Genomic DNA, 25,830 nt, shown 5'->3' on the forward strand with positions numbered 1-25,830 from the left:
TCTAAAATTAAATCTTTTCTCTCTAACCAGAATCAGAATCAGAAAGAGCTTTATTGTCAAGTGTGCTTGCACACACAAGGAATTTGTTTTGGTACTGAGGCTTCCAGTGGACATATACAAATACAAATACAACAAGAAACATAATACTACAAATTATAAGAATAAAAAATAAAAATATAAATATATGAGAATAAAAGTATCACAGTTGGGTTTAGTCAGAATAGACATTTTCAGATTTACAGATTATGAACATATTTATACTGTTTTGAATATTATAAATAAATATATCTACATATAAGTATCACCTGAGTTTTAGGATATTGCACTAAACAGTGGGAGTATTGCACTTACAGGCATATGCCTTGGGAGGAGTGTTAACTGTTCAGGAGGGAAATGGCCTGTGGGAAGAAACTGTTCCTGTGCTGAGATGTTCTTGTGGCCAGTGATCTGAGTCTCCTTCTTGACGGTAACAGTTCAAACAGGAGGTGTCCAGGGTGAGTGGAGTCTGTGATGATTTTACCTGATCTCTTCCTCACTCTGGAAGAGTACAGGTCCTGGAGGGATGGTAGGGGGGCACCAATAATCCTCTCCGCAGTCCGGACTGTCCGTTGTAGTCTCCTGATGTCTGATTTGGTAGCTGAACCAAACCAGACAGTGATGGAAGTGCATAAAACAGACTCAATGACGGCTGAGTAGAACTGAATCAGCAGCTCCTGTGGCAAGTTGAACTTCCTCAGCTGGCGAAGGAAGTACAGTCTCTGCTGGGCTTTTTCACAACGGAGTCAATGTGATTGTCCCACTTCAGGTCCTGAGAGATGGTAGTGCCCAGGAACCTGAATGACTCCACTGCTTCCACAGTGCTGTTCATGATGGTGAGTGGGAGGAGTGCTGGGCTGTTCCTCCTGAAGTCCACGATCATCTCCACTGTTTTGAGCATGTTGAGCTCAAGGTTTTTATAACTGCACCAGACAGCCAGCTGTTCAACCTCCAGTCTGTAAGCAGACTCGTCACCGTTTCGGATGAGACCGATGACAGTGGTGTTGTCTGCAAATTTCAGGAGCTTGACAGTGGGGTCTTTAGAAGTGCAGTCATTAGTGTACAGGGAGAAGAGCAGTGGGGAGAGAACGCACCCTTGGGGGGAGCCAGTGCTGATTGTGAGTGTCTTGGATGTGTGTTTCCCCAGTCTGACTCGCTGCTGCCGCTCCGTCAGGAAGCTGGTGATCCACTGACAGATCGAGGATGGTATGGAGAGCTGGGTCAGTTTGGCTGTGAGAAGACCAGGCATGATGGTATTGAAGGCCGAACTGAAGTCCGCAAAGAGGATCCTTGCATAAGTCCCTGGTCTGTCGAGATGTTGCAGGATATAATGCAGTCCCATGTTGACTGCATCATCCACAGACCCGTTTGCTCTGTAAGCAAACTGAAAGGGATCCAGCAGGGGTCCAGTGATGTCCTCCAGGTGGGCCAACACCAGTCTTTCAAACGACTTCATGACCACAGACGTGAGAGCGACAGGTCTGTAGTCATTAAGTCCAGTGATTTTGTTTTTTTTGGGGACAGGAATGATAGTGGAGCGTTTGAAGCAGCAGGGAACTTCACACTGCTCCGATGATCTATTGAAGATCTGCGTGAAGACCGGGGCCAGTTGGTCAGCGCAGGCTTTTAAACAAGCAGATGAGATGCCGTCTGGGCCTGAGGCTTTCCTAGTCTTCTGTTTTTTGAAGACTCCACACAGACCTTGAGCTCAGATTGGATGGCAGGAGGGGGGAGTGGGAGTGCAGGAGGTGATGGTGAATGTTTGAAGTGCAGGTCATAGCCGGTGTGTGGTGCGAATGAGGGCTTTTCAAACCTGCAATAAAATGAGTTTAAATCATCAGCCAGGTGTTGATTGTCCACAGATCGGGAGGATGTTGACTTGTAGTTGGTGATGTTCCTCAGGCCATTCCAGACTGATGATGGGTCGTTGGATGAAAACTGTTTTTTCAGTTTTTCAGAGTAGCATCTTCTAGCAACTCTGATCTCCTTTGTCAGTCTGTTTCTGGCCTGGTTATACAAGATTTTATCTCCACTTCTGTAGGCATCCTCTTTGGCATGGCGAAGATGTTTGAGTTTCCCAGTAAACCATGGTTTATCATTAGTAAATGATAAGAATGTCCTGGTAGGAATGCATGTATCCTCACAGAAACTTATATATGATGTTACAGTATCTGTGAGCTCATCCAGATCGTTGGTAACAGCTTCAAAAACAGTCCAATCAGTGCAATCAAAGCAGGCCTGTAGATTCTGCTCTGCTTCATTAGTCCATCTTTTTACAGTCCTTATTACAGGTTTAGCTGATTTCAGTTTCTGCCTGTAGGTCGGTATGAGATGAACCAAACAGTGATCAGAGAGCCCCAAAGCTGCCCGTGGGACGGAGTGATACGCATTCTTTATTGTGGTGTAACAGTGGTTCAGTATATTACTGTTTCTGGTGGGACATGTAACATGCTGTCTGTATTTTGGTAGTTCACGGGGAAAGATTTGCTTTGTTAAAATCCCCAAGAATGATTAAAAGAGAGTCAGGATACCTTTTTTCTATTTCAGCTATTTGTTCAGCCAGCTGTTGTCCTAATGTCCAGTAGTTCGTCTTTGGTGAAACTGATAGGAAAAGAATGACTAAACGCAGAACAAATGAACAAAAACAACACAATAGCTGGAGAGCCCCACACCGAGGCAGCCGTCTGCGGCGCCATCTTGGATATATATATACACGCCTCATTAGAGGTTGCTGTCCATGCCTTTATAACATTGAGGCTGGACTACTGCAACTCTCTATATTATGGTGTGGCTAAGACTCAAATTGCACGCCTTCAAGTCGTTCAAAACGCAGCAGCGAGATTCCTGAAGGGATGTAAAAAGTTTGATCATGTTACACCCCTTCTGAGATCCCTACATTGGTTACCGGTTCAATATAGAATTGAATACAAAATTCTATTGCTGGTCTACAAATCACTAAATAATCTTCCACCATTATACCTGTCGGACCTACTTCACTTATATACCCCTAAGCGAGGGCTTAAATCGGTAAACAAATTCCTCCTTCAGATTCACAGAACCCGACTGAAAAACAGGGGAAATAGAGCGTTTGAAGTAGCGGGCCCCACATTGTGGAACAAACTCCCAATCCAAATTAAAATGGCCTCCTTCATATCTGAGTTTAAATCTGCTTTGAAAACTCATCTATTTGACTCAGCTTTTAATATGCAATTGGATTTTGTACTGTGCTTAGTCCTAAGTGATCACTGTTTTTTTTATTGTGTATTTTATTGTAATTTTTGTACAGCACTTTGGTCGGTTGCCAGCCGGTAGTAAATGTGCTCTATAAATAAACAAACTAGAACTTGAACTTGAATGAATCGTTACACCCCTAATATCTTCACAAAATGTTGTATGGAGCATCAACACCATGTCTTGAAGGTACATGAGAAGTTTGAACAGAGCGCCACCTAGTGTTCCAGAGATATAAGTTTTTTTGCATAAACGGTTAGAACTTTTGAAAACATTGTTCAAATTTTGATTTCCTTTGTCGTTATATTCCTTGGCTTATGCCGATTCCGAAGATATCCCATTAGTCATTTTCCAACAATATGACTGTCCACCATATTGGAGCAAATGAAAAACAGTTTTTTCGCTACTCCTCCTTCAAATTTTGCTCAATTTAGCCCAAAATGTGATCAGATGATCTTTGGACCAATCCGCATAGAAATGACTGAACAGATTTTCGATATTCGCTACGGTTCCCGAGATATTCGTCTTCGAATTGGACCTTGCCTGTATTTGTAGCCTTATGCTAATTAGCTTAGCATGCTAATTGGTTAGCATGCTAACCAGACGCCATTCTTTCTAATGTGGCTCTTCAGCTATCAGGCTAACCATAAGCTACATTAGCATTAAGTTAGCTTAGCATGCTAATCTGGTTAACATGTTTTTGTGCGTTTATTCTTACACTGAAGCCTCTCCTCGGCAGCTTGGTAAGTCAGCGTCCTCTGAATGGCGCAAGCTGCTAACCCACGTGCCATGAGCCCTGAACCATTCCGGTCGTGGGTTCGAGTCCTGTGTGGCACGTGCCCAGACCGCAAGAGGTACTGTGGCCTTAAGTGCTGGAAAAGGTGCTTCTGTTCCAGACATGGTGTCTATGTGTGAAGGAACTCCATAAATACAACATACAAAAATAGTGGGTTCGACCCCCATGTTGGACAACTTTAAAATTGTGTATAAAGTTGTCATTTCAATTCCTTTATTATCTGGGTAAGACTCAGGGAACTACACTGCGACCTTTTGAAATGCCATTGTGACCCTAATTTTTAATGGGTAGCAAATGTATCACTGATTATTTTTGTACCTACCTTATGTTTTAGGAAATATGCAATGATTTATTATGAGCATTTATTAAAACAGAAATGTGTATTTTAAGAATATGTTTTATAACGTGCTCTGAGCATTCAACACATTAAGTTGGTTTAAGCTTAAGCCCCACGACCCCCCCGAATGCCCTCCTGGAATGGTATAGGCGTAGCCTAACGTTGATTTAAAAAAACTAAAACTTAACTCTCGTTAAGACACACGCAGCAATCGCATATTATATATATCAACATAGCCTACAATATGCACGTGTTGAAATGAAGCGGACAATTGATTCCTTTTTTAAGAAGAAAAGTTCAAGTGTAACAGAACCATCACTTGATGTCGATTCGACATGTCAAACGGAGTCTGTGAGTGAGAATGATGAGGCTGAAAAGGAATCGTCAGGAAAAGCACGCGCGGGAAAAACAATACGGACGTATGAATTTCGACACCAGTGGCTCGAAGAATACCAGTGGTTAAGGTACCAAGAGGAATCTGAATTGATAATTGATCGATTTTGGCATGTGAGGGGGATGTCTTGTGAAGTAGAAATGCATTGTTTTTTTGTTTTTTTTTGTATCTTTAATACCGAAAATGTATTATTATATTATTTTATGGATTATATTTATTTTATTTTTCCTAAAGAGTTCAGGAGTCTGCCCATCTGTGCCAACCATAGCATGATGAAATCCAAAAGAAATTCATTTTGCACTTTATTGTGTAGATCATTTTGATTTCATCCTATCTGTTCTTCATGTACATTCTATTTCTGCTGTATTCGCTCTTCTGGCTCTGCATTGCTGCTCGCGGCTTTATTTGATCATGTATTTGTTGTTTGTGTTGCAACTCTGGAACCAGAAAAGAAAGTTTTTTTGAAAGATCGATTTAAAAAAAAAAAGATTAATAAGTATTAAAAGTATTAAAAAGTACTTAAGTATTTTACTGTAATTACATTATCTTGATAGTGAAGAATTGTTTACTAAAGATCATAGACTAAGTTGTACTTGTGTAAATTCTGTTTGAACATTGTGTTCTCAGGCAGCATTCGCTCTCTCAGTGGCACATGGATCACATTGTCAGAGGACAATGATTATACAGAATCAAGTTATAGATGTAGATACAAGCCTGAGTTCTCCTCTGATCAGATCAGCCTCGCTGGCCTACAACAGGTGAACATATGACCATCACACACACACACACACACACACACACACACACACACACACACACACACACACACACACACACACACACACACACACACACACACACACACACACACACACACACAAACACACTTCATATCAGCCTCGCTGGCCTACAACAGGTGAACATATGACCATCACACACACACACACACACACACACACACACTTCAGATCAGCCTCGCTGGCCTACAACAGGTGAACATATGACCATCACACACACACACACACACACACACACACACACACACACACACACACACACACACACACACACACACACACACACACACACACACACACACACACACACACACACACAAACACACTTCATATCAGCCTCGCTGGCCTACAACAGGTGAACATATGACCATCACACACACACACACACACACACACACACACTTCATATCAGCCTCGCTGGCCTACAACAGGTGAACATATGACCATCACACACACACACACACACACACACACACACACACACACACACACACACACACACACACACACAAACACACTTCATATCAGCCTCGCTGGCCTACAACAGGTGAACATATGACCATCACACACACACACACACACACACACACACACACACACACACACACACACACACACACACACACACACACACACACACACACACACACACACTTCATATCAGCCTCGCTGGCCTACAACAGGTGAACATATGACCATCACACACACACACACACACACACACACACACACTTCATATCAGCCTCGCTGGCCTACAACAGGTGAACATATGACCATCACACACACACACACACACACACACACACACACACACACTTCATATCAGCCTCGCTGGCCTACAACAGGTGAACATATGACCATCACACACACACACACACACACACACACACACACACACACACACACACACACACACACACACACACTTCATATCAGCCTCGCTGGCCTACAACAGGTGAACATATGACCATCACACACACACACACACACACACTTCATATCAGCCTCGCTGGCCTACAACAGATGAACATATGACCATCACACACACACACACACACACACACACACACACACACACACACACACACACACACACACACTTCATATCAGCCTCGCTGGCCTACAACAGGTGAACATATGACCATCACACACACACACACACACACACACACACACACACACACACACAAACAGACACACAGACAAACAGACAAACAGACACACACACACACACACACACACACACACACACAGACAAACAGACACACACACACACACACACACACACACAGACAAACAGACACACACACACACACACACAGACAAACAGACACACACACACACACACACACACACACACACAGACAAACAAACAGACACACACACACACACACACACACACACACAGACACACACAGACAAACAGACACACACACACACACACACACACACACACACACACATCTCATATCAGCATTGGGGAAGATGCCAGAGATTAAAGAAAACAATGATTCTGTTTTGTTCATGGTACTACTGTATATTCAGAGCAACATACTACTACATGGTACTACTGCAAATTCAATAAAAATAAATAAATAAATTATATATACATTGCTTAGATATTTTACTGAAAAACAAAACGCTGAAATGCTGACTTGACGCTTAAAACAAGAACATATATCTGCCATTGTGGTGAGAAAAAAATAATTTGTTTGTCTGTAAAGCCGTATGAAGATGGAAAACAGACTGGAAACGAAAGCATCATTTCAATTTTAGTTAAGAGCTTTATTACAGTAAACACCCATGAAGCAAATACTACACCATCACAGAGACTGTGTGTCCTAATCTCACTCTTTTCTTGATTGACAGCTGTGGTTCGGTTTCACTGTGCCAAATGTATCCGTTTGTCCTTCAACCAACTATTACTTCTTGGCCTATAACCTTCCCTCACCAAACCCTGGAACAGGCAGCACATATTTAAAGAGTTTCAAAGCAGGTCAGTTTTATTTGCTCTTACAGCCACTCATTTCATCTTCTCTGTTCTATGTGGTGTGATGTTTCATTATTTCCTCTCCATTTATTAGAATTTAACATTAAAAATATAAAGCCATATGTTCCACATTTAATTTTGAATCTACTTCAGCTAAAATATTACAGATGAGGCCAGTGCACAGACATGCAAAACCCGTGATGTTTAAGACGGCATCAAGTCCAGACAACAACATAGTGTCGGCCCAGATCCGGCCCACATCCGGTACACATGGATTCCACACGGCCCGGATGTGGGCCGGATTTAAATATCACTGTCTCGTGATATTATGAGCTGTGTTTGAAATCATCCTCAGTCAGAATTCCCTATATTAATATCATAAAGTCCATTACATGAGAAAGGACAGAATGGAATTGCTCACTGTGGGATTAAATCATTATATGTTGACTTTATAATAACCAGGATCCTTCCCACTCAGAACCATTTTCAGTCACAGTAAGGAACGACATCATGTTAATTCTGCCTGAAACCAGAGATGCTACTAATTGAATTTAAAGCCATATCATATATTCCTCAACATTGTCACTTAGATGACTTCTAATTCAATAAAAAATATTCTCAATAAACTCACATCAGACTCTTTGTGAAATTGTGTCTAACCAAATCAATGAAAATTAGAATAGGTTTTTAGAATAGGAAAATTTTCTGAGGGTATTTAAAGAAGACGTTTGCATTTACATTTACATTTAGCAGACGCTTTTATCCAAAGCGACTTACAACTGAGGACTAAAGCAAGCGAGTCATCGTGAAGAGGCAAGAACAACACAAGAAGAGCTCAAAATACAAAGTTCAGGCATTGCTCAGACTAGCAAAAAAACAGACAAGGGAGGATTTAAAGGAGAAGGAAAGTAAAAAAAAAAAAAGTTATGTTAAGTACTCACAGAAGAGATGAGTTTTCAGTTGTCTCTTGAATGTTGTCAGGGATTCTGCGTTACGGACGAGGGTGGGGAGATCATTCCACCAGCATGGAGCCGTGAATGAGAATGTTCTGGAGAGTGATTCAGTGCCTCGCTGTTATGGCACCACGAGCCGTCGCTCCTTGACCGATCGTAGGGGTGTAGACTCCTAGTGAGTGAAAGTAGGACGGAGCTGAGTCTGTGGTCGATCTGTAAGCAAGCGTCAAAGCCTTGAACTTGATGCGATCCGCGAGTGGTAGCCAATGCAGAGAGATGAACAGAGGAGTGACGTGAGCCCTTTTGGGCTCATTGAAGACAAGACGGGCTGCAGGATTCTGGATCATTTGTAGAGGTTTAGTAACACATGATGGAAGTCCAGCTAAAATAGTATTGCAGTAATCAAGGCTAGAAATAACCAGGGCCTGGACAAGAAGTTGTGTTGCATGCTCCATTAGGAAAGGTCTGATCTTCCTGATGTTATACATTGCCAACCTGCATGACCGAGCTGTCTTCGTAATGTGGTCAGTGAAGGACAGCCGGTCATCAAATGTTACTCCCAGATTTCTGACCGACCTTGATGGGCTGATTGAGGATGACTCTAGCTGTATAGTGAGGTCGTGCTGTAGAGACAGCTTGGCAGGGAGGACGAGAAGCTCAGTCATTGCCAGGTTGAGCTGCAGGTGATGTTCTTTCATTCATGCCGAGATGTCCGATACTGTGAAACATTAGGGTGCTCCTTTCAAAGCTCACACTTGTGAGTGTTAAATGTATGTGTATATTACCAAAACAAAACTTCCTGTTTGATTAATATGAATTCATACTGTAACATGTTACAGTATGAATTCATATTTATCAAACAGGAAGTTTTGTTTTGGTAATAGTGTTATATTGGAGTTCCTCAAGGCTTAGTTTTGGGCCCTATTCTGTTCAGTTTATATACGTTGTATTAATGATTTTCAGTCTTTTCAGTTAGAGCCATTCATTATTGAAATGTCTCCTGTTACGACTGTAACCCTTGTTCCCTGAGAAGGGAACGAGACACTGCATCGATGACGACACTTTGGGGGATGCCCCCAGCGCAGCGCCTCTGAAGCAAGAATGAAACTAAGCCAATCGTGACAGCATATACGGAAGCTACAAAGGGACGCCGGCACACAACAGAGTTACCAGAGATACCAGAGGTACCAGAGGGGGCCTCGACCAGCCCTTCCAGAACCACTGCCAGGTCCCATGTGGGAACTCTGGTGCGTACCGCAGGTCTCATCCTCCGAGCCCCACGGACGAACCGTATGACCAGCTGATGTCTTCCCAGAGGCCCATCACCCAGAGGAGTGTGGAAACCAGCAATGGCAGCCAAGTACACCTTGAGTGTGGATGGGGTAAGACCAGCAGAGAAGTGAATCTGGAGGAACTTCAGCACTGAAGCCACCAGGCAATTAACTGGGTCCACTTCACGCTCTCTACTCCAAAAGGTGAAAACATTACATTTTAGGCCATTGGTATCAACTACTCCTGCTGACAGGCCAGCTCTTAGGTACTGAGCCCCCTCAGGAGCCAGACCCATAGCTTCCATAGCTCTGGCCGAGGGTGAAATATTGAGCCGTCTGCTTGCGTCAGCAGGCCCGTCCTGATAGGAATCTCCCAAAGAGTCGCGTCGCGAATTCTCTGCAGAACTCCTGGGAGTAGGGCGATCGGGGGAAATGCGTACAGATGTAGCCTTGCCAACGCCTGCACCGTTGCATCCAACCCCAGCGGGGCTGGATGGGTGAGAGAAAACCACAGTGGACAGTGTGACGTCTCTCGAGACGCGAACAGATCCACTTCCACTGGGCCAAATCATATAGACATATTGACTCCACCACCTCGGGGTAAAGTCTCCATTCCCTGGGCCTCAGCCCCTGCCTCGACAGGTCCTCTGCTCCCCGATTCTGCTCCCCTGGGATGTATGTTGCTCTGAGAGACAACAGTCCAGTCTGCATAGAGGACGTTATCTCAGACCCCACCGATGATTTATATAGTCCACCACTGACATGTCTGACCTCACAAGGACGTGGTGACCTTTAAGGTCTGGCAGGAAACTCCTCAGAGCTCGGAACACCGCCAGTATTTCCAGGAAACTTATGTGCCAGGGGGAATGATGTTCCTGCCATAGACCTCTCGTAAAGCGGCCGTCCATGACCGCGCCCCAGACCGTGAGGGAGGCGTCTGTCGAAGCGGCTTTCCGGCGACATGACGCTCCCAACACGGGGCCTTGGGACAGAAACCAAGCTTTTTCCCACATAGATAGGGAAAGAAGGCATCTGCGCGTAACCCTGATCATGCAGAACGGGTTCCTAGTCGGGGAAACCCTTTGGTTTTCAACCACCACTGCAGGGCCCTCATGTGCAGCGGGCCGAATGGAATGACGTTGGACACTGCTGCCATGAGCCCTAACACTCTCTGAAAATGTTTTACAGTGATGGCTTGGCCTAGCTTTATCCTCGTTACCATGGCCAGGATGGGTTTCGATCCATGCAGGAGACAATTGTGCCCGCATCGTGACTGAATCCCACACCACTCCCAGGAACGTGGTTCTTTGGGCTGGTGCCAACACACTTTTCTTTTTGTTGAGTCTCAACCCCAAGTTCTGGATGTGGGCAAGGACGACATCCCGAGATGCCAGGCCTGGTATGCCTGCAGTACTGCCATTGTGTGCAGACTGGCCAGACAAGTAGTTTGTTTATGGTTGATTTGTGAAGGACTACACGACTGTGCACGTATATATTCCAACGCGCATACCTATCGACTGAACACGTGATGCACATGTGCGCGCCCTCTGCGTTTTCGTGGGTTTGCGTTTTTGAGGTTTGCACAGAGAAAATGGATAATCGTTTTCACCTTTGAACCTATTTCAGGGAGCGCGTTAGGGGTTTTCTGTTAGAACGGTGTGTGTTAGCTGCAAGTTAACAACTAATGATCTTTACACATGTGGACTGATATTTTTCCAATGTCCGGACTCCTTTATTAACGGAGTAGGCCTATATAAACAGAGGTTTCAATATATTTGTATGAAATGCATTTTCTGAGAATTTATACTTCAAGTTTTTACTGCAAATGTCAATGCACGCTGTTTGGTCCATCAGTGCTTGAGTCACCATATATCGGAAAATATTTGGAATGGGTCAGACATAATTCTGACCACTTATAAAGTTTTGTTTTAGGTAAATTTCGTTTTGTATAAATTGTACTTCATTTTAATCAATGTTTTCATCAACAAATTGACTGGATTCATAAATAAAAAGCAAATATAGTAAACAATATAATCAGGACACGAAGGCGCCGGCGCGTGAACAGGAGCGCGTCTCATAAATGAACCGAAAACTGACAGAAAACACTAGTTTATTAATAAACAATTCAAATGTTTAATGCACAATCCTTACTTTGGCCGGTTCTTTGTGGCAAGCTGTATGTGTGCGTTGAGATGCGGAATAGGCAATATAAAAATGCTGTCATTATAAAAGGTTTCTAGTGTCAATCTATGTTCTGTTTACATTTCATGTTGTGACAATTCTCTTCTCTCGAACATAATGCTGGTACGTCAGAGCGGCCAATGCGCCAACAAGCTTTAACAAGCGTCAACAAGATTCAATAAGCTTCCCCGTACTTTTTGACAAGCATCCTCGACAGGGCGGCCAGAGCTTCTTTGCCGCTCAAGTCGGCGGCGGTGTGAACGTACAGTTATGCTTATTACGGGACTATTGGGACTCAGTTTTGAACTGGTGTCAAGGTGCAAGGTGCAAGGGAGAGGATCACAACATGTGAATTCATCAACTCCCGAAATACTTAAAAGTAGTGGCTGGTGAACTGGAAGAACAGAGTAAACATTAAAGTTACTTACACAATGTGTATCTGATATGAATAAAACGTGTCGAATTATAATGGAAAGGATTATTATTACCTCTTCCATAAACATCAGTGTGTATTTTTCAAACTCTAAATGTATTGTTTTTTTAGTACTTATGTAAATTTAGGGGGCGGCTGACCCCCCCTTTTCCAACGTCTATAATGCACCCATCTCATTAGGTGATGTTAATATTTAATATATAATAATATAATGGTTGTTTTGACTTGTGTTATTTTGTGTTGTAAGTATGCCTATTAGTGCGTGTGCACAGTTTCACGCAATGTTTGTATACTTTAACCACCTGCGAGGATATAGGGGTCGCGAATCACTCGCACCTTTATTTTGGGGGTCTTGGGCTGAAAAGTTTGGGAACCCCTGCTCTAGACTAGACCATCTTCACTGTGGTTTCAGACATCAGTGCAAAATGTCACCTGACATCAATTTCAGACACAGCTCTGATATCAAGATATGGCTCGGGTCTCTGTGTGATTTTCCACTTGTTTTATCCAGCATATGAAAATTGCACAGCATATCTCTCCTCAGCAAGACACTTGATTTGAGGAATCGTTCATGTCTGGATCACAAACACTGCAGGCTGACACACACTCCACTTTAATACTTTTAATACATTTTCACTGACTGTTGATTGACTTCCCAGCTGAAACCCAATGGAACGCTCATATTTATTCAGTCCTTCATGATGATAAAATAATGGTGACCTTCAATGTGAGCTCTGCGGCGGACAGACACACCATCAAACTGGAAAACCCAACAAAAACCCTAAAGACTGTTGAGATAAAAGAGGTATGTTTCTCTCTAACATTATATTTTGTGCTAAAATTGATTCAAAGAACACTGCAAGCCACAGGAAAATAAGTAAATAAATAAAATATCTAAAAAAAATTTGAAATAAAAAGCCATACAATTGTTTTCAGAGAATATATCTTTATAAAATATGTATATTCTTTAGACAGTCTACTGTCAGATTCTCTTCACACGTTTTAAGCGTAAACAAGTAAAAAAAAATATGCAGGTGAAGTAAAAAAACAAATTTCTGCCTGTTCTGTCATTTTTCATATTTGTTTGTTGGCCCTACAGGGATGCAAAGTAGAAACATGTCTAGTGGAACTGGAATACACGGGTCCCTGTGAAGACCTTACAATATGGGTGACTATAAAATCAGATCTAATACATAGAATGTGCACAGAACATGCCTGACTAAAATAATGCAATAAACATTAATTTGACAAATGTAACATAATGCCCTAATATACATAACTGATGAAAATAATTAAAATGAAAAAACATCAAAGTGTTACAGGAATTCTGGGAATATAATGTACAGTTTTTCACTGTAAATTTTAAGATGATTTGTTATTTTTTTACTTCCAAAGACGGTACATTTAAAATTACATGAAATGTAAGGTTAAATCTATAACCCAGTATTCCCCTTTATTTATCATTAAATCTGTTTTCCCAAATATTGGTATCTTACATAGAAATTGAAACTGCCTCCGAGATCGCTATAAAATAATTATTTGAAATCATAATATTTATCATTATAAATGACTGGAAAGTTAAGGAAAAATTATCAACAAGTTATGTAAGAAGTGCACGGTAACACGTTTATCATGGTCATTATTGGGGTTGCACAAAGTCAGTCAGTATTTTGTGCTGTTTTCCAGAATAAATAGCTAGACCTCCTTGAAGCAAGCAAAATAGATATTAAGGCATTTCAGAGAAGAAATCGCCTAGCTTACGTATGTGGCCTGGTTCCCTGAGAAAGGGAATGAGATCCTGCGTCCTCAGACGCTTCACCTGAGCTGGTGTCTGAAACATGTATTACACGCCAATTCTTATTGGCTCCTGCAGTCAGGTGACGTTACATGTGTGCCAACAGGTTATATAACGTTGCCTAGACAGAACGGCATCATCTTCAGATTGTCTGAAGGAAGACTTGCCATGCCTGAAGTGTGTGTAAGTCAGTACGTGAGCGATGAAGCCCATCTCTACACCAGCAACACCAAACATACAAGGAAGGCATATCCATATTATCTCCATAGCAAGAGTTGCAAGCTTCATGAGAGACAAGTAAGGGAGTAGACTGTATTAATCACTCTACATCATCTACAACATGCAGACGCAGTCAGTTCCCATTGCGTTCAAGGGGTGCAACAGATGAAGAGGCGGGACACCAACAGCAAAAATCCTGCAACCCTCCCTCTTAAAGTCCCTGTAGTCAATCATTTTATCCCTTAAAACTCATCTTTGATCAACAATACAAAATAAAAAAATCTTCATGCCTTAAAATATCTTGAATGTAACTCGACACCCTTAGCTCATTTAGTATGCGCGGTTCTATGAATATGTAAATGAGCCCCGCCTCCACTCACTCACTCACTCAGAGATCCACTCGTTGACGATCACACGTTGATCTGATTGGTTACAAGGTAGTTTGTGACGTCAGAAACACCAGCGATTTCAAAGCGTGTTTTTGAGACTGTCTTTGGTTCACTGCAGTTTTAAGGAGAAAATACTCAGCAATGCTGTCGACTTATGAATTTACACATGATTTGTCTTAAAGCATATTAAAAACACCACATAGACATATAAACAACATTAAACGCTGGATTTTCACCACAGGGAGACTTAAATAACAAAGTGGGTCATGGATGTGAATGCACCGGCTTTCCATCATTGCTTAAAGCATGCGATTACAAGGGAAGCTCAATATTTATCACCGTAAGCCAGAAACAATCGATTGAAAAAGTGGGGCAAATGTGCCACCACTTATTTCATATAAAAGCAACTGTGCTTCCCAGGCTCAGGGAAGGATGATCCCTAGCGAAGCGAAAAAGGAATTTAAGGGTTCGGTTGGCCTTGCCTCCCGGCCGAGATAACTTTTCCTACAGTCCACTTTTGACTTCTTATGAGGGCACTGCCTCTAATCCCAACTCCTCAGAGACACTGGTGTAGGACTTTGACCACAGCGGGGGGTGTATCGCTTGAACGCCGTGGACTTAACCTTTCGCCCTCCCTAAACTTTTGGATCACTGCCTCAACAGCTAGGTCACTACCAAAAAGCAACACTGGGGCATCAAGGAGGCAAGATTTCTCTTTCTTCTTGAGCCCTGAAAGGTTAAGCCATAGATGCCTCTCCATGGCAGCAATAGAGCGGACACCACACCGGGATTCAGATCGCTCACAAGTGAATCTTCAACCTGGGACATCCTTGTAATCCTGTGTTCAGCGAGCCTCTTCACGTTTGAATAACTAGTTGCTGTGGGAGTGTGAACACCAGCTGAGTATGGTTTATCCCACGACTTCATTATGGAAATCAGGGAGGAAAGGAAGGCTCACTGGACCTGGACACGTATTAATCAAGCCTCTGAGAATTACTCACAAGAACACAGCTAAGAATTGACTTAAGAGTAAAACAAATTCTTTGCTTAAATCTGCTCTTAAAAGTTAGTTATCAAGCATCTCAGTTGTAATTTAAGTGAAGTGTAGGACTAAAATGGGATTTAGGTCACTGAATAGATTTCCTTATTTAAGTATATTCTCAGATAAATTCACATTGAATGGTGAAATTCCTAAGAGGAGTTTACATTCAACACACATTTGACAAATCATTTTCTAAAGAATACATTATTATATACACATTGGAAATAAAAATTTAAACAAGGTTTCCACCATGTCTTAATTACACATTTTCAACCAGTGTGGGGAAGAAGCGCTACTTGCTGAATCAGTCGAACAGCGGAAACATGTTATAAAAGGCAAGTTCAGCCCAATGTTACCCAGCGCTGAGAAAGATGATGCTGCTCTGTCCAATCGATACCGTTTGATTTACTGCTCATCCTCAAACATTTCAAACACATTCTTCCTCTCCTGAAAGATCCATCACAAGCTCCTACTCGAAACTCCTAACTACTTGAGAGTTAAATAACTGGGAGAGTAAGAGTGCTTCTTAGCTTTTATACTTAAGTTTGAAAGTAGGAGTAAATTTCATACGGGCCCTGGTATGAGCTGCGAGGAATCGCTCATCCAGTCTAGCCTGGGCAGATTCCTCTTTCTCCACCGACCAATATAGGTCTAATATGGCCGTGGCAGGGGTCATTTCATCAACCATCTCCTCATATGTGAGGGCAAGAGAGGAGGCCGAGTCACTCAGCATATCCACCTCAACTCCCGTCATATCTAGTTCTTCAGAACTAGATCGGTCCAACAACATGCCCTCTGCTATATATACCCTAGACATATTACACACAACTCCTGACTGCGGTAGCCAATCAAAATTGCCATGTAACACACATGCTTCCGACACCGGCGCATGAAGCGTTCCAACTGAGGACGCAGCGTAGAGGTCCACTTCGAAAGGGAACCTGAATTAACTTGCTTTTTTTGTGTTATTTTTTAAGATAATATCTCACTTTGAACACTGCAAGGGTATAAATGAAGTCCAGCATAAAGTGAACTGTACGAGTGAGTATCCTATAATTCATCATCTCGTTGTACTCATTGCGTTGTCTGCTCAGAACATTTGTTTGGTTACTCTTGATATTTTCTGTTCCAGAAAAGACTGGGTTGGCCATTGGTGTTGGGTGCGTTCTGGCGCTTCTTTTCGTGCTTCTCTGCTGCTGCATCATGTGTAAGTGAACAATAAAATGACTTAAAACCTGCTTTCACACCTTTGTACACAAAGGAAGATATTTTGAAGAGCATTGGTTGCCAAAAAGATTTGGTGCCTTTTGACTTCCATTGTATGGACAAAGAACTGTAAAGCCTAGTAAGCTGGCAGAACTAAAAAAAAATTGACAAAAAAAAGGAAGTTAAACTCAAATCTGGAAAAACATAAAATAAATATTTCAGTCTGACGCAATGCACAATAGGCGCTAGAAATCTGTTGCGACTTATTCAGCTTAAAGTTGGCATGAAACAGAAGTTGCAATCGTCTTTTCTTCCCTATTGTGACGTATATCGGGGTGAAGCGCTTCTGGAACGAGAACAAATGTAGGGCGGCCCCTGCCCTCACGCAAGTAAACCCGTCATCAGAGACGTCACTGCTAGAGGGAGGGGAAGTTATTTTGATTCAAGATTATGAGACACAAAAATAAAATAAAAAAAACAATGATGTGCACGGATAAATAAATTATAATTGCAACATTCCATAAAAAACAAGAATTGTCAATTTTGAGAAGGGTAGCACGCACAGAGTGAACAGCAGCGGTCCTAGTACTGAGCCTTGTGGTACACCATACTGAACTTGTGATCGATAAGACATCTCTTCATTTACTGCTACAAACTGATAACGGTCAGAAAAGTATGATTTAAACCATGCTAATGCAATTCCACTAATGCCAACATAGTTTTCTAGTCTATTTAAGAGAATGTTGTGGTCGATGGTATCAAATGCAGTAAAATCTACTAGATAATGTTACATTAAAGGGACAAAATCAGCCCATGATTTACTCACCCTAAAGTGTAGGTGTATCATCCTAGGTGTATATGACATTCTTCTTTCAGACGAATACTATCAGAGTTAAATTAAAAAAGCTTGATAATGGGAGTGAATGGCTGTTTGTCTTTGGAAGTCCATCAAAGCGCATCTATTCATGATTAAAGTGCTCCACGCTGCTCTCCGGGGGTTAAATAAAGGCCTTCTGAGTTGAAGCGATGCATTAGTGTAAGAACAATATCTATATTTAGAAGTTTTTAGATATGTTTCTTACACAAACACATCGCTTCAACTCAAAAGGCCTTTATTATACACCTAGGAGGACTTCAGGGTGAGTAAATTATGGGCTAATTTAAATTTTTGGGTGATCTATCCCTTTAAGCACCAACACTTCAAAAGAATTATATTTTAAACTAGACCTCTGAGTAATACTGATGATATAAATTACATAAATGCTTTTGAAGAAAGAGACCAAATATTCTGAAACCCAAGCTTTATTGTTTATTCAACTGTATTATCTGTTTTTTATTTGTTAAACATCAATTAAATTCTTACCATTAAGTGGGTTTGGGAGTTTTTTTGTATTTCCTAATTCGGGGAACAGACACAGTCTCTATCTGACGATATCTAGGTGAAAGAGTCTCTATCTGATGATATCTAGGTGAAAGAGTCTCTATATGATGATATCTAGGTGAAAGAGTCTCTATATGACGATATCTAGGTGAAAGAGTCTCTATGTGATGATATCTAGATGAAAGAGTCTCTATATGATGATATCTAGGTGAAAGAGTCTCTATATGACGATATCTAGGTGAAAGAGTCTCTATATGACGATATCTAGGTGAAAGAGTCTCTATATGATGATATCTAGGTGAGAGTCTCTATATGATGATATCTAGGTGAAAGAGTCTCTATGTGACGATATCTAGGTGAAAGAGTCTCTATATGATGATATCTAGGTGAAAGAGTCTCTATATGATGATATTTCGGTGAAAGAGTCTCTAGATGATGATATCTAGGTGAAAGAGTCTCTATATGATGATATCTAGGTGAAAGAGTCTCTATGTGACGATATCTAGGTGAAAGAGTCTCTATGTGATGATATCTAGGAGAAAGAGTCTCTATATGATGATATTTCGGTGAAAGAGTCTCTATATGATGATATCTAGGTGAAAGAGTCTCTATATGATGATATCTAGGTGAAAGAGTCTCTATATGACGATATCTAGGTGAAAGAGTCTCTATATGATGATATTTCGGTGAAAGAGTCTCTATATGATGATATCTAGGTGAAAGAGTCTCTATATGATGATATCTAGGTGAAAGAGTCTCTATATGATGATATCTAGGTGAAAGAGTCTCTATATGATGATATCTAGGTGAAAGAGTCTCTATATGATGATATCTAGGTGAAAGAGTCTCTATATGATGATATTTGGGTGAAAGAGTCTCTATATGATGATATCTAGGTGAAAGAGTCTCTATATGATGATATCTAGGTGAAAGAGTCTCTATGTGATGATATCTAGGTAAAAGAGTCTCTATATGATGATATCTAGGTGAAAGAGTCTCTATATGATGATATCTAGGTGAGAGTCTCTATATGATGATATCTAGGTGAAAGAGTCTCTATATGATGATATCTAGGTGAAAGAGTCTCTATATGATGATATCTAGGTGAAAGAGTCTCTATATGATGATATCTAGGTGAGAGTCTCTATATGATGATACCTAGGTGAAAGAGTCTCTATATGATGATACCTAGGTGAAAGAGTCTCTATATGATGATATCTAGGTGAAAGAGTCTCTATATGATGATATCTAGGTGAGAGTCTCTATATGATGATATCTAGGTGAAAGAGTCTCTATATGATGGGGTTTATCTGACCTCGGTGGCGTGAGACAGCTGGCGGACGGTCGGTTTAGCCAGTTTTCTGCTTCTGACCTGAGCCCCAGGTAGTCAAGGTTCAACTCTACATAGTCTTGTAGGCATTTAATGTTAGTACATAGAGGTTAAGGCCACCTGATGTGAAAAGTGACCAAATGCTGTATGATAACTGTGGTACTCATGCTCTTCCAGGTCAGATGCTGCGGTGGGTCTGCGGCTCGAAGCGTGGCGTGTGTGTGCGAGTGTTGCTGGTGTATCCCGCAGTGGACGGTGTGTTTCAGCACGCTGTGATGCTCCTGGCTCAATTCCTGCAGAGTCGCGCTGGCGTGACGGTGGTCATCGACGTGTGGGACAGAGGAAGCCTGGCGGAACAAGGCCCGCTCCGCTGGATCAACACACAGGCCGAGCTCGCAGACAGAGTCCTCATCGTCACTCCGCCTCAGACCGGTACCCAACTCAGTTCTCCTCTTAGCCCCTGTCAATGTGGCTCAGATTGTGTGGTAAATTACGTGCACCTAACCCAATAGTAAATACTAGGGATGCTCCCTAATAGTCGGCTAACAGTTAGTTGACTAGAAGAGGCTTAGTCGACCCAAACTTTATCAGTCGTTTTGCCGCAAAAAAAAAAAAAAAAAACACTCAAAAAAGTGGCGACCTCATGCTGGCTTGTAACGGACAGATCGTTAACGGGAGGAAATCCAAACATTCGTCTATCATTATTTTACAAAATCATTATTACATTATATATGTATAAGTGCAGGACTTTACAAGTCCGCTTTCTCTAATGTTAACCTAGACAAATGTGTGTTATTATTAGACAAGTGTTTGTGTGCAGAGTGTTTACTGTATGACACACAGGCACCGACGCCATCACTGCATTTTACTTAAAATACATCCTTCATGTTTGGTCATACAGATTAGATTAACGCAAACTGTAAAAGGTCTACTTTTATTTTTGTAAACTCACAATAACACAAAAAAAAGGGTCTTTCTGTCGTTTCGGTCTTGAACTTGAGCGCATCACATAAATGAACCGAAAATCAGCGTATACTTAACTCACAGACATGAGAAATATATCTAGAGAAATCTTGAAATGTTTACATTTGAACAAACAGATTCCAATGGAAAATAAAAATTCTCCGATTATGTAATCCAAATGAAATGTGCATATAGGCACCAGTACTGCGCAGATGAAGAGTTGGCATCAACACAGAAAACATTTCTGGTAGATTTTCCCCTAAACCTAACTACATACCTGGAACCTGATTACCGGGCCGTCTCCAGTCGACACTTAATAAATAAACTTACCGGGGGCGTCTCCAGTCGACACTTAATACTTTATACTCTAGCTCTGCGTCTACCGTCGACAACTGGCCTCGAGTCCTAAATCTCTCTCTTCTTGCTTCTCGAACTAACTCGCTTCCCTATCTAACCGGCTGCGCAGCAGTAATAAACACACAGACTTCAGCAAATGTCCTCTAAATGCTTAAATCCAGGCCGGGAGATCTTCCCGAGCAGTTCTCAGAGCATCTCTCCCTTGAAGAAGCACGGCCGGAGGATCCCAGACAAATTACATTGAGAATCCCACCAGTTAACACCAATACAACAGTTTTCAATACAATACAGCCTACCAGTGAGCCCGGCGTGACGTCACGCCCAATGAAGGGCGCTCGCGCTTTCTTAGCGTCACAGCCCGCCAGAATGGGCGTGGCTTAGCATATAACACTAGGGGCTGTAGGCTGACTTCCCTGATTTTCGTCTCTTCAGCGAGCTCTTCGCATCGCTGGATCTGAGAGAAGCCACCGCCGCCGTCGAACAGCGGACAGCCAGCTTAGGAGAGCGCTGAGGAAGCCGGCCGTCTTCGCCACCTTCAGCCATCCGTGCGAGCTACGCTATCCGGCGACGTATCCTTTACCCTGCTAAAACCTATTCTAAAACCTATTCTAAAAGAGCAGCGAGTGTCTTTTTTAAGACGCCTCGCACTTCCGGTTGTGAAGCGCTTCCGCTGTCGACCCTGCGGGCTCGACTCGAAGCCTTCAACACCCCCCGCCTCTCCTCACCGACGCGCAGCTGCCGCTCACGAGCCTCACTGCCGTCGGATCTGAGAATGAGGCCGAGGTACACGTACGAGCACGCGGCTAGCTCTCTTTACGTTACAAGAGAGCTACCCCGCCCTCGTGTCCCCGTTCGCGCGTCATGCAGAGCCCTCTCGAGCTCTCTGCATGACCCGGACGGGCATCATCTGTGTTACATGTAGGTCCCGTGCCCACTACTCGTGCGCGCGCCCTCGTACAAACACTGTTCCAGTTCTGCTCGACCACCGAGCACGCGGCTAGCTCTCTTTACGTTACAAGAGAGCTACCCCGCCCTCGCGTCCCCGTTCGCGCGTCATGCAGAGCCCCCTCGAGCTCTCTGCATGACCCGGACGGGCTTGCGCGCCGCCGTCGAAATGTCTCGCCATGTCAGTCCCCTTAGATAAGGCTACTGCAGTGGTGTATTTGGCAGCCAACGAGCCGGTAATGCAACCCGCTCGCCTGCACAACTCCGCCGTTCTCGCGGCGACCCAGAGAAATCTCAAGTGAGTATAATGTCAGATTAAGAATGTAAGTTACGTGCCCGCTCACGAGCGCTCACGCTTAACTTACCAACAGACACATCGTCTCCGAAAAGACGTGCGTGTTTAAGTTTATTCCCTGTCAGTCCCCTTCAAACCGGCTACTGCAGTGGTTCAATTAGCAGCCAACGAGCCGGTTTGTTGACCCTCTCGCCTGCACACAAACGCCGTTTTTCACGGCGAGCCAGAAAAATCTCAAAAAGAGTATTTAATGTCTGGTCCGGCTAATGCCGTCGGTGTTGTAAGTGTAATGAAAGTGCCCACGCCCCAGTGTTCACCACTACACATAAGCACTCCGAACCTCGCAGAGCACACTCTCATGAAGCGCAGAAAAGCCGCTCGAGTGTTGAATGTAAGAAATGTGTCCACAAGTCTGTGCCCACTATCTACCCGCTCTGTTAAACAATCAAGAAAGCAGGTTATGAATGTAAGTCTCGTGCCCGCCAGAGTGCGTTCACGCTTGCTAACACAAACCTCCACCCGGGCTCCGCCCGCGCGTTTAAGTGTTATCACAAAACGCAAGGCATTAATAAAACGCTCCCCATCCATTATGATCGGGGCGTCAAATACACTTGCAAGTCTAGTGCCCGCGCTCACGCTTACAGGAAGCTTTTCCACCCGGAGCGCTGCTCGCGTGTCAAAGAGTGAAAAAAGAATGTTCCCCATCCCTTATGATTGGGACATCTCATATAAATCAGCCGGTCTCGGCTTTCAGCGAGCAGCCATTGCCCAGAACCGAGAGCGCGCGCGCCGCGCTTTCGGCTCCGGGTCAGTTTCACAAAAGAAAGCAGGTTATGAATGTAAGTCTCGTGCCCGCCTGAGTGCGTTCACACTTGCTAAACACTAACCTCCCCCCGGGCTCCGCCCGCGCGTTTAAGTGTTATCACAAAACGCAGGGCATTAATAAAACGCTCCCCATCCATTATGATCGGGGCATCAAATACACCTGTAAGTCTCCTGCCCGCGCACACGCGCTCACGCTTACAGGAAGCTTTCCCGCCCGGAGCGCTGCTTGCGCGTCAAAAAAATGACAAAAGACTGTTCGCCATCCCTTATGATTGGGACATCTCACATAAATCAGCCGGTTTCAGCTTTTCAGCGAGCAGCCATTGCCCAGAACCGAGAGCGCGCGCACCGCGCTTTCGGCTCCGGTTCAGTTTCACAAGCCCGCAAATGGCGGCGGTCTGAACCCGGAGGCCATTCGCCCCCTAGCGGCTCACATAGCTGCGTGGGAAACTATCTGAGGGATTTCAGAATGGGTGTTGAGCACAATAAAGCAGGGCTATACACTTCAATTCATTCGCCGTCCCCCGCGTTTTCAAGCCCGGACCGCGACGATAGTGAATGCGGAAGTAGCACACCTACTTCAAGCAGAAATAGCAAAGCTGCTGTGCAAAGGGGCTATAGAAAAGGTACCGCCTTCTCTGAGCGAGTCAGGCTTTTACAGCCGATATTTTCTCGTACCCAAGAAGGACGGAGCCTTCAGACCTATCCTAGATCTGAGACATTTGAACTAAGTGCTTGCGAAAAGACCGTTCAAAATGCTTACGACCAGGAAAATCCTCGCGCACGTTCGCCCGAGGGACTGGTTTATTTCTCTAGATCTGAAGGATGCCTATTTTCAGATTCAGATAGTACCCCGTCACAGGCAATTTTTGAGATTCGCCTTCGATGGTCAGGTATATCATTACACCGTCCTGCCGTTCGGCCTGTCCCTGGCACCCTGTACATTTACAAAGTGCATGGACGCGGCGCTCGCCCCCCTGAGAAGTCAGGGGCTGTGAATAATGAACTATCTGGACGATTGGCTGATATTGGCACAGTCAGAGACAGAACTGCTATCTCACAGAACAGTGCTTCTCAGTCATCTGGAAAGCTTGGGTCTCACGGTCAACTGGACCAAGAGCTCATTACTGCCCGGCCAGTCAATTTCCTTTTTAGGAATAGCACTGGACTCGGTGACCATGACGGCTCGTTTATCGACACAGCGCGCGCGGTTTGGTTTTCACATAAACTGTCTGGAAATGATAGCGGTCGAGAACGCGCTGAAGTGCTTACTCCCGTTCATACAGGACCAGCATGTTCTTGTCCGCTCGGACAACATGTCTGTGGTATCCTATGTAAACCGTCAGGGCGGTGTCAGATCCAGAAATCTCTGCAATCTGACGGAACGCCTCCTTATTTGGTCTCAGATGCACCTGCGCTCGCTGAGGGCGGCGCATGTGCCTGGCCATTTGAACGACGGCCCAGACAAACTGTCCAGGGACAATGTTCCCCCAGGGGAATGGTCCCTGCACCCCAAACGGTCCAGAAACTGTGGCGCCTATTCGGCAGAGCGGAAGTCGACCTATTTGTGTCAAAAGACAACGCTCAATGCCCGACGGTCTGTTCGAAGGACGAGGACGCGCTGGCCCAGGTTTGGCCCAGCCTCCCGCTATATGCTTTCCCTCCGGTCTCTCTGTTGCCACAGGTGATCAAGAGAATCAGGGAAACGCGCCACTCGGTGCTCCTCATAGCCCCGCGTTGGGAGAATCAGATTTGGTTCCCGGAACTAGCAGGGCTGTCACATACAGCTCCGTGGCCGAATCCGGTGAGGGCAGATCTCCTCTCTCAGGCTCGCGGCACGATCTGGCATCCCAATCCAGAGCGCTGGTCTCTGCATTTATGGTTGATCAACGGGTACTCGTTGCCCTGCCAGAAGGAGTGATGAACAGGATCACGCAGTCTAGAGCCCCTTCCACGAGAAGGCTCTACGCGTCTAAATGGTCGGTTTTCTCTGGATGGTGCACCGACAGAGGTCTGGACCCGCGGACATGCGGGGTGGCGCATCTGCTCACCTTCCTACAAGAGCTGTTGGATAAGGGAAGGTCCACATCAACGCTCAATGTATACGTGGCGGCCGTGGCAGCGTTCGCAGAATCGATGCACGGCCAGTCATTGGGAAGACACGAGTTGGCCATCCGCTTCCTCAGAGGAGCTAGAAGGATGAATCCGCCGCGCCCCCCGTCGGTTCCCATGTGGGATCTTTCATTGGTCCTCGAGGCCCTGAAAGCTTTTCCATTTGAACCACTAGACACCGTGGGGTTGAAATATCTATCACTGAAAACCGTCTTTCTGATTGCACTGTCGTCAGTAAAACGTGTAGGGGACCTGCATGTGCTGTCTGTCAGCGCGTCGTGTCTTGAGTTCGGACCGAATGATTCTAAAGTCATCCTCAGACCTAGACATGGCTATGTCCCTAAAGTGATGGGCACTCCATTCAGAGCGCAAGTTATTTCGTTGTCAGCTCTCCCAGCATCTGACAGCGAAGGTGATGTGAATCTCCTCTGCCCTGTCAGAGCGCTGAGGTTTTACATTACGCTCTCTGCCTCCTTCAGGCGTTCGGAACAGCTTTTTTGTTTCGTTTGGTGGGCGCACCAAGGGTCTCGCCTCCTCGAAACAGAGCCTGTC

At 43.9% G+C, this 25,830-nt stretch overlaps 1 protein-coding gene across 1 annotated transcript in view; it reads left to right on the forward strand.

The window, feature by feature from the left end:
* il17rb (interleukin 17 receptor B) overlaps nucleotides 1-25,830 on the forward strand; it is a 46,369-nt gene that overhangs the window by 17,219 nt on the left and 3,320 nt on the right. Inside the window, exons 4-10 of the mRNA XM_077217696.1 lie at nucleotides 5,422-5,552; nucleotides 7,461-7,587; nucleotides 13,079-13,224; nucleotides 13,519-13,587; nucleotides 16,842-16,905; nucleotides 16,997-17,071; nucleotides 19,959-20,213. Of these exons, the coding sequence (XP_077073811.1) occupies nucleotides 5,422-5,552; nucleotides 7,461-7,587; nucleotides 13,079-13,224; nucleotides 13,519-13,587; nucleotides 16,842-16,905; nucleotides 16,997-17,071; nucleotides 19,959-20,213 (867 nt within the window). The remainder of the gene's footprint in view (nucleotides 1-5,421; nucleotides 5,553-7,460; nucleotides 7,588-13,078; nucleotides 13,225-13,518; nucleotides 13,588-16,841; nucleotides 16,906-16,996; nucleotides 17,072-19,958; nucleotides 20,214-25,830) is intronic.

Source organism: Siphateles boraxobius, unplaced genomic scaffold, assembly GCF_051911475.1.
Source record: "Siphateles boraxobius isolate OS27281-9 unplaced genomic scaffold, OSU_SipBor_1 75, whole genome shotgun sequence".
NCBI lineage: Eukaryota > Metazoa > Chordata > Actinopteri > Cypriniformes > Leuciscidae > Siphateles > Siphateles boraxobius.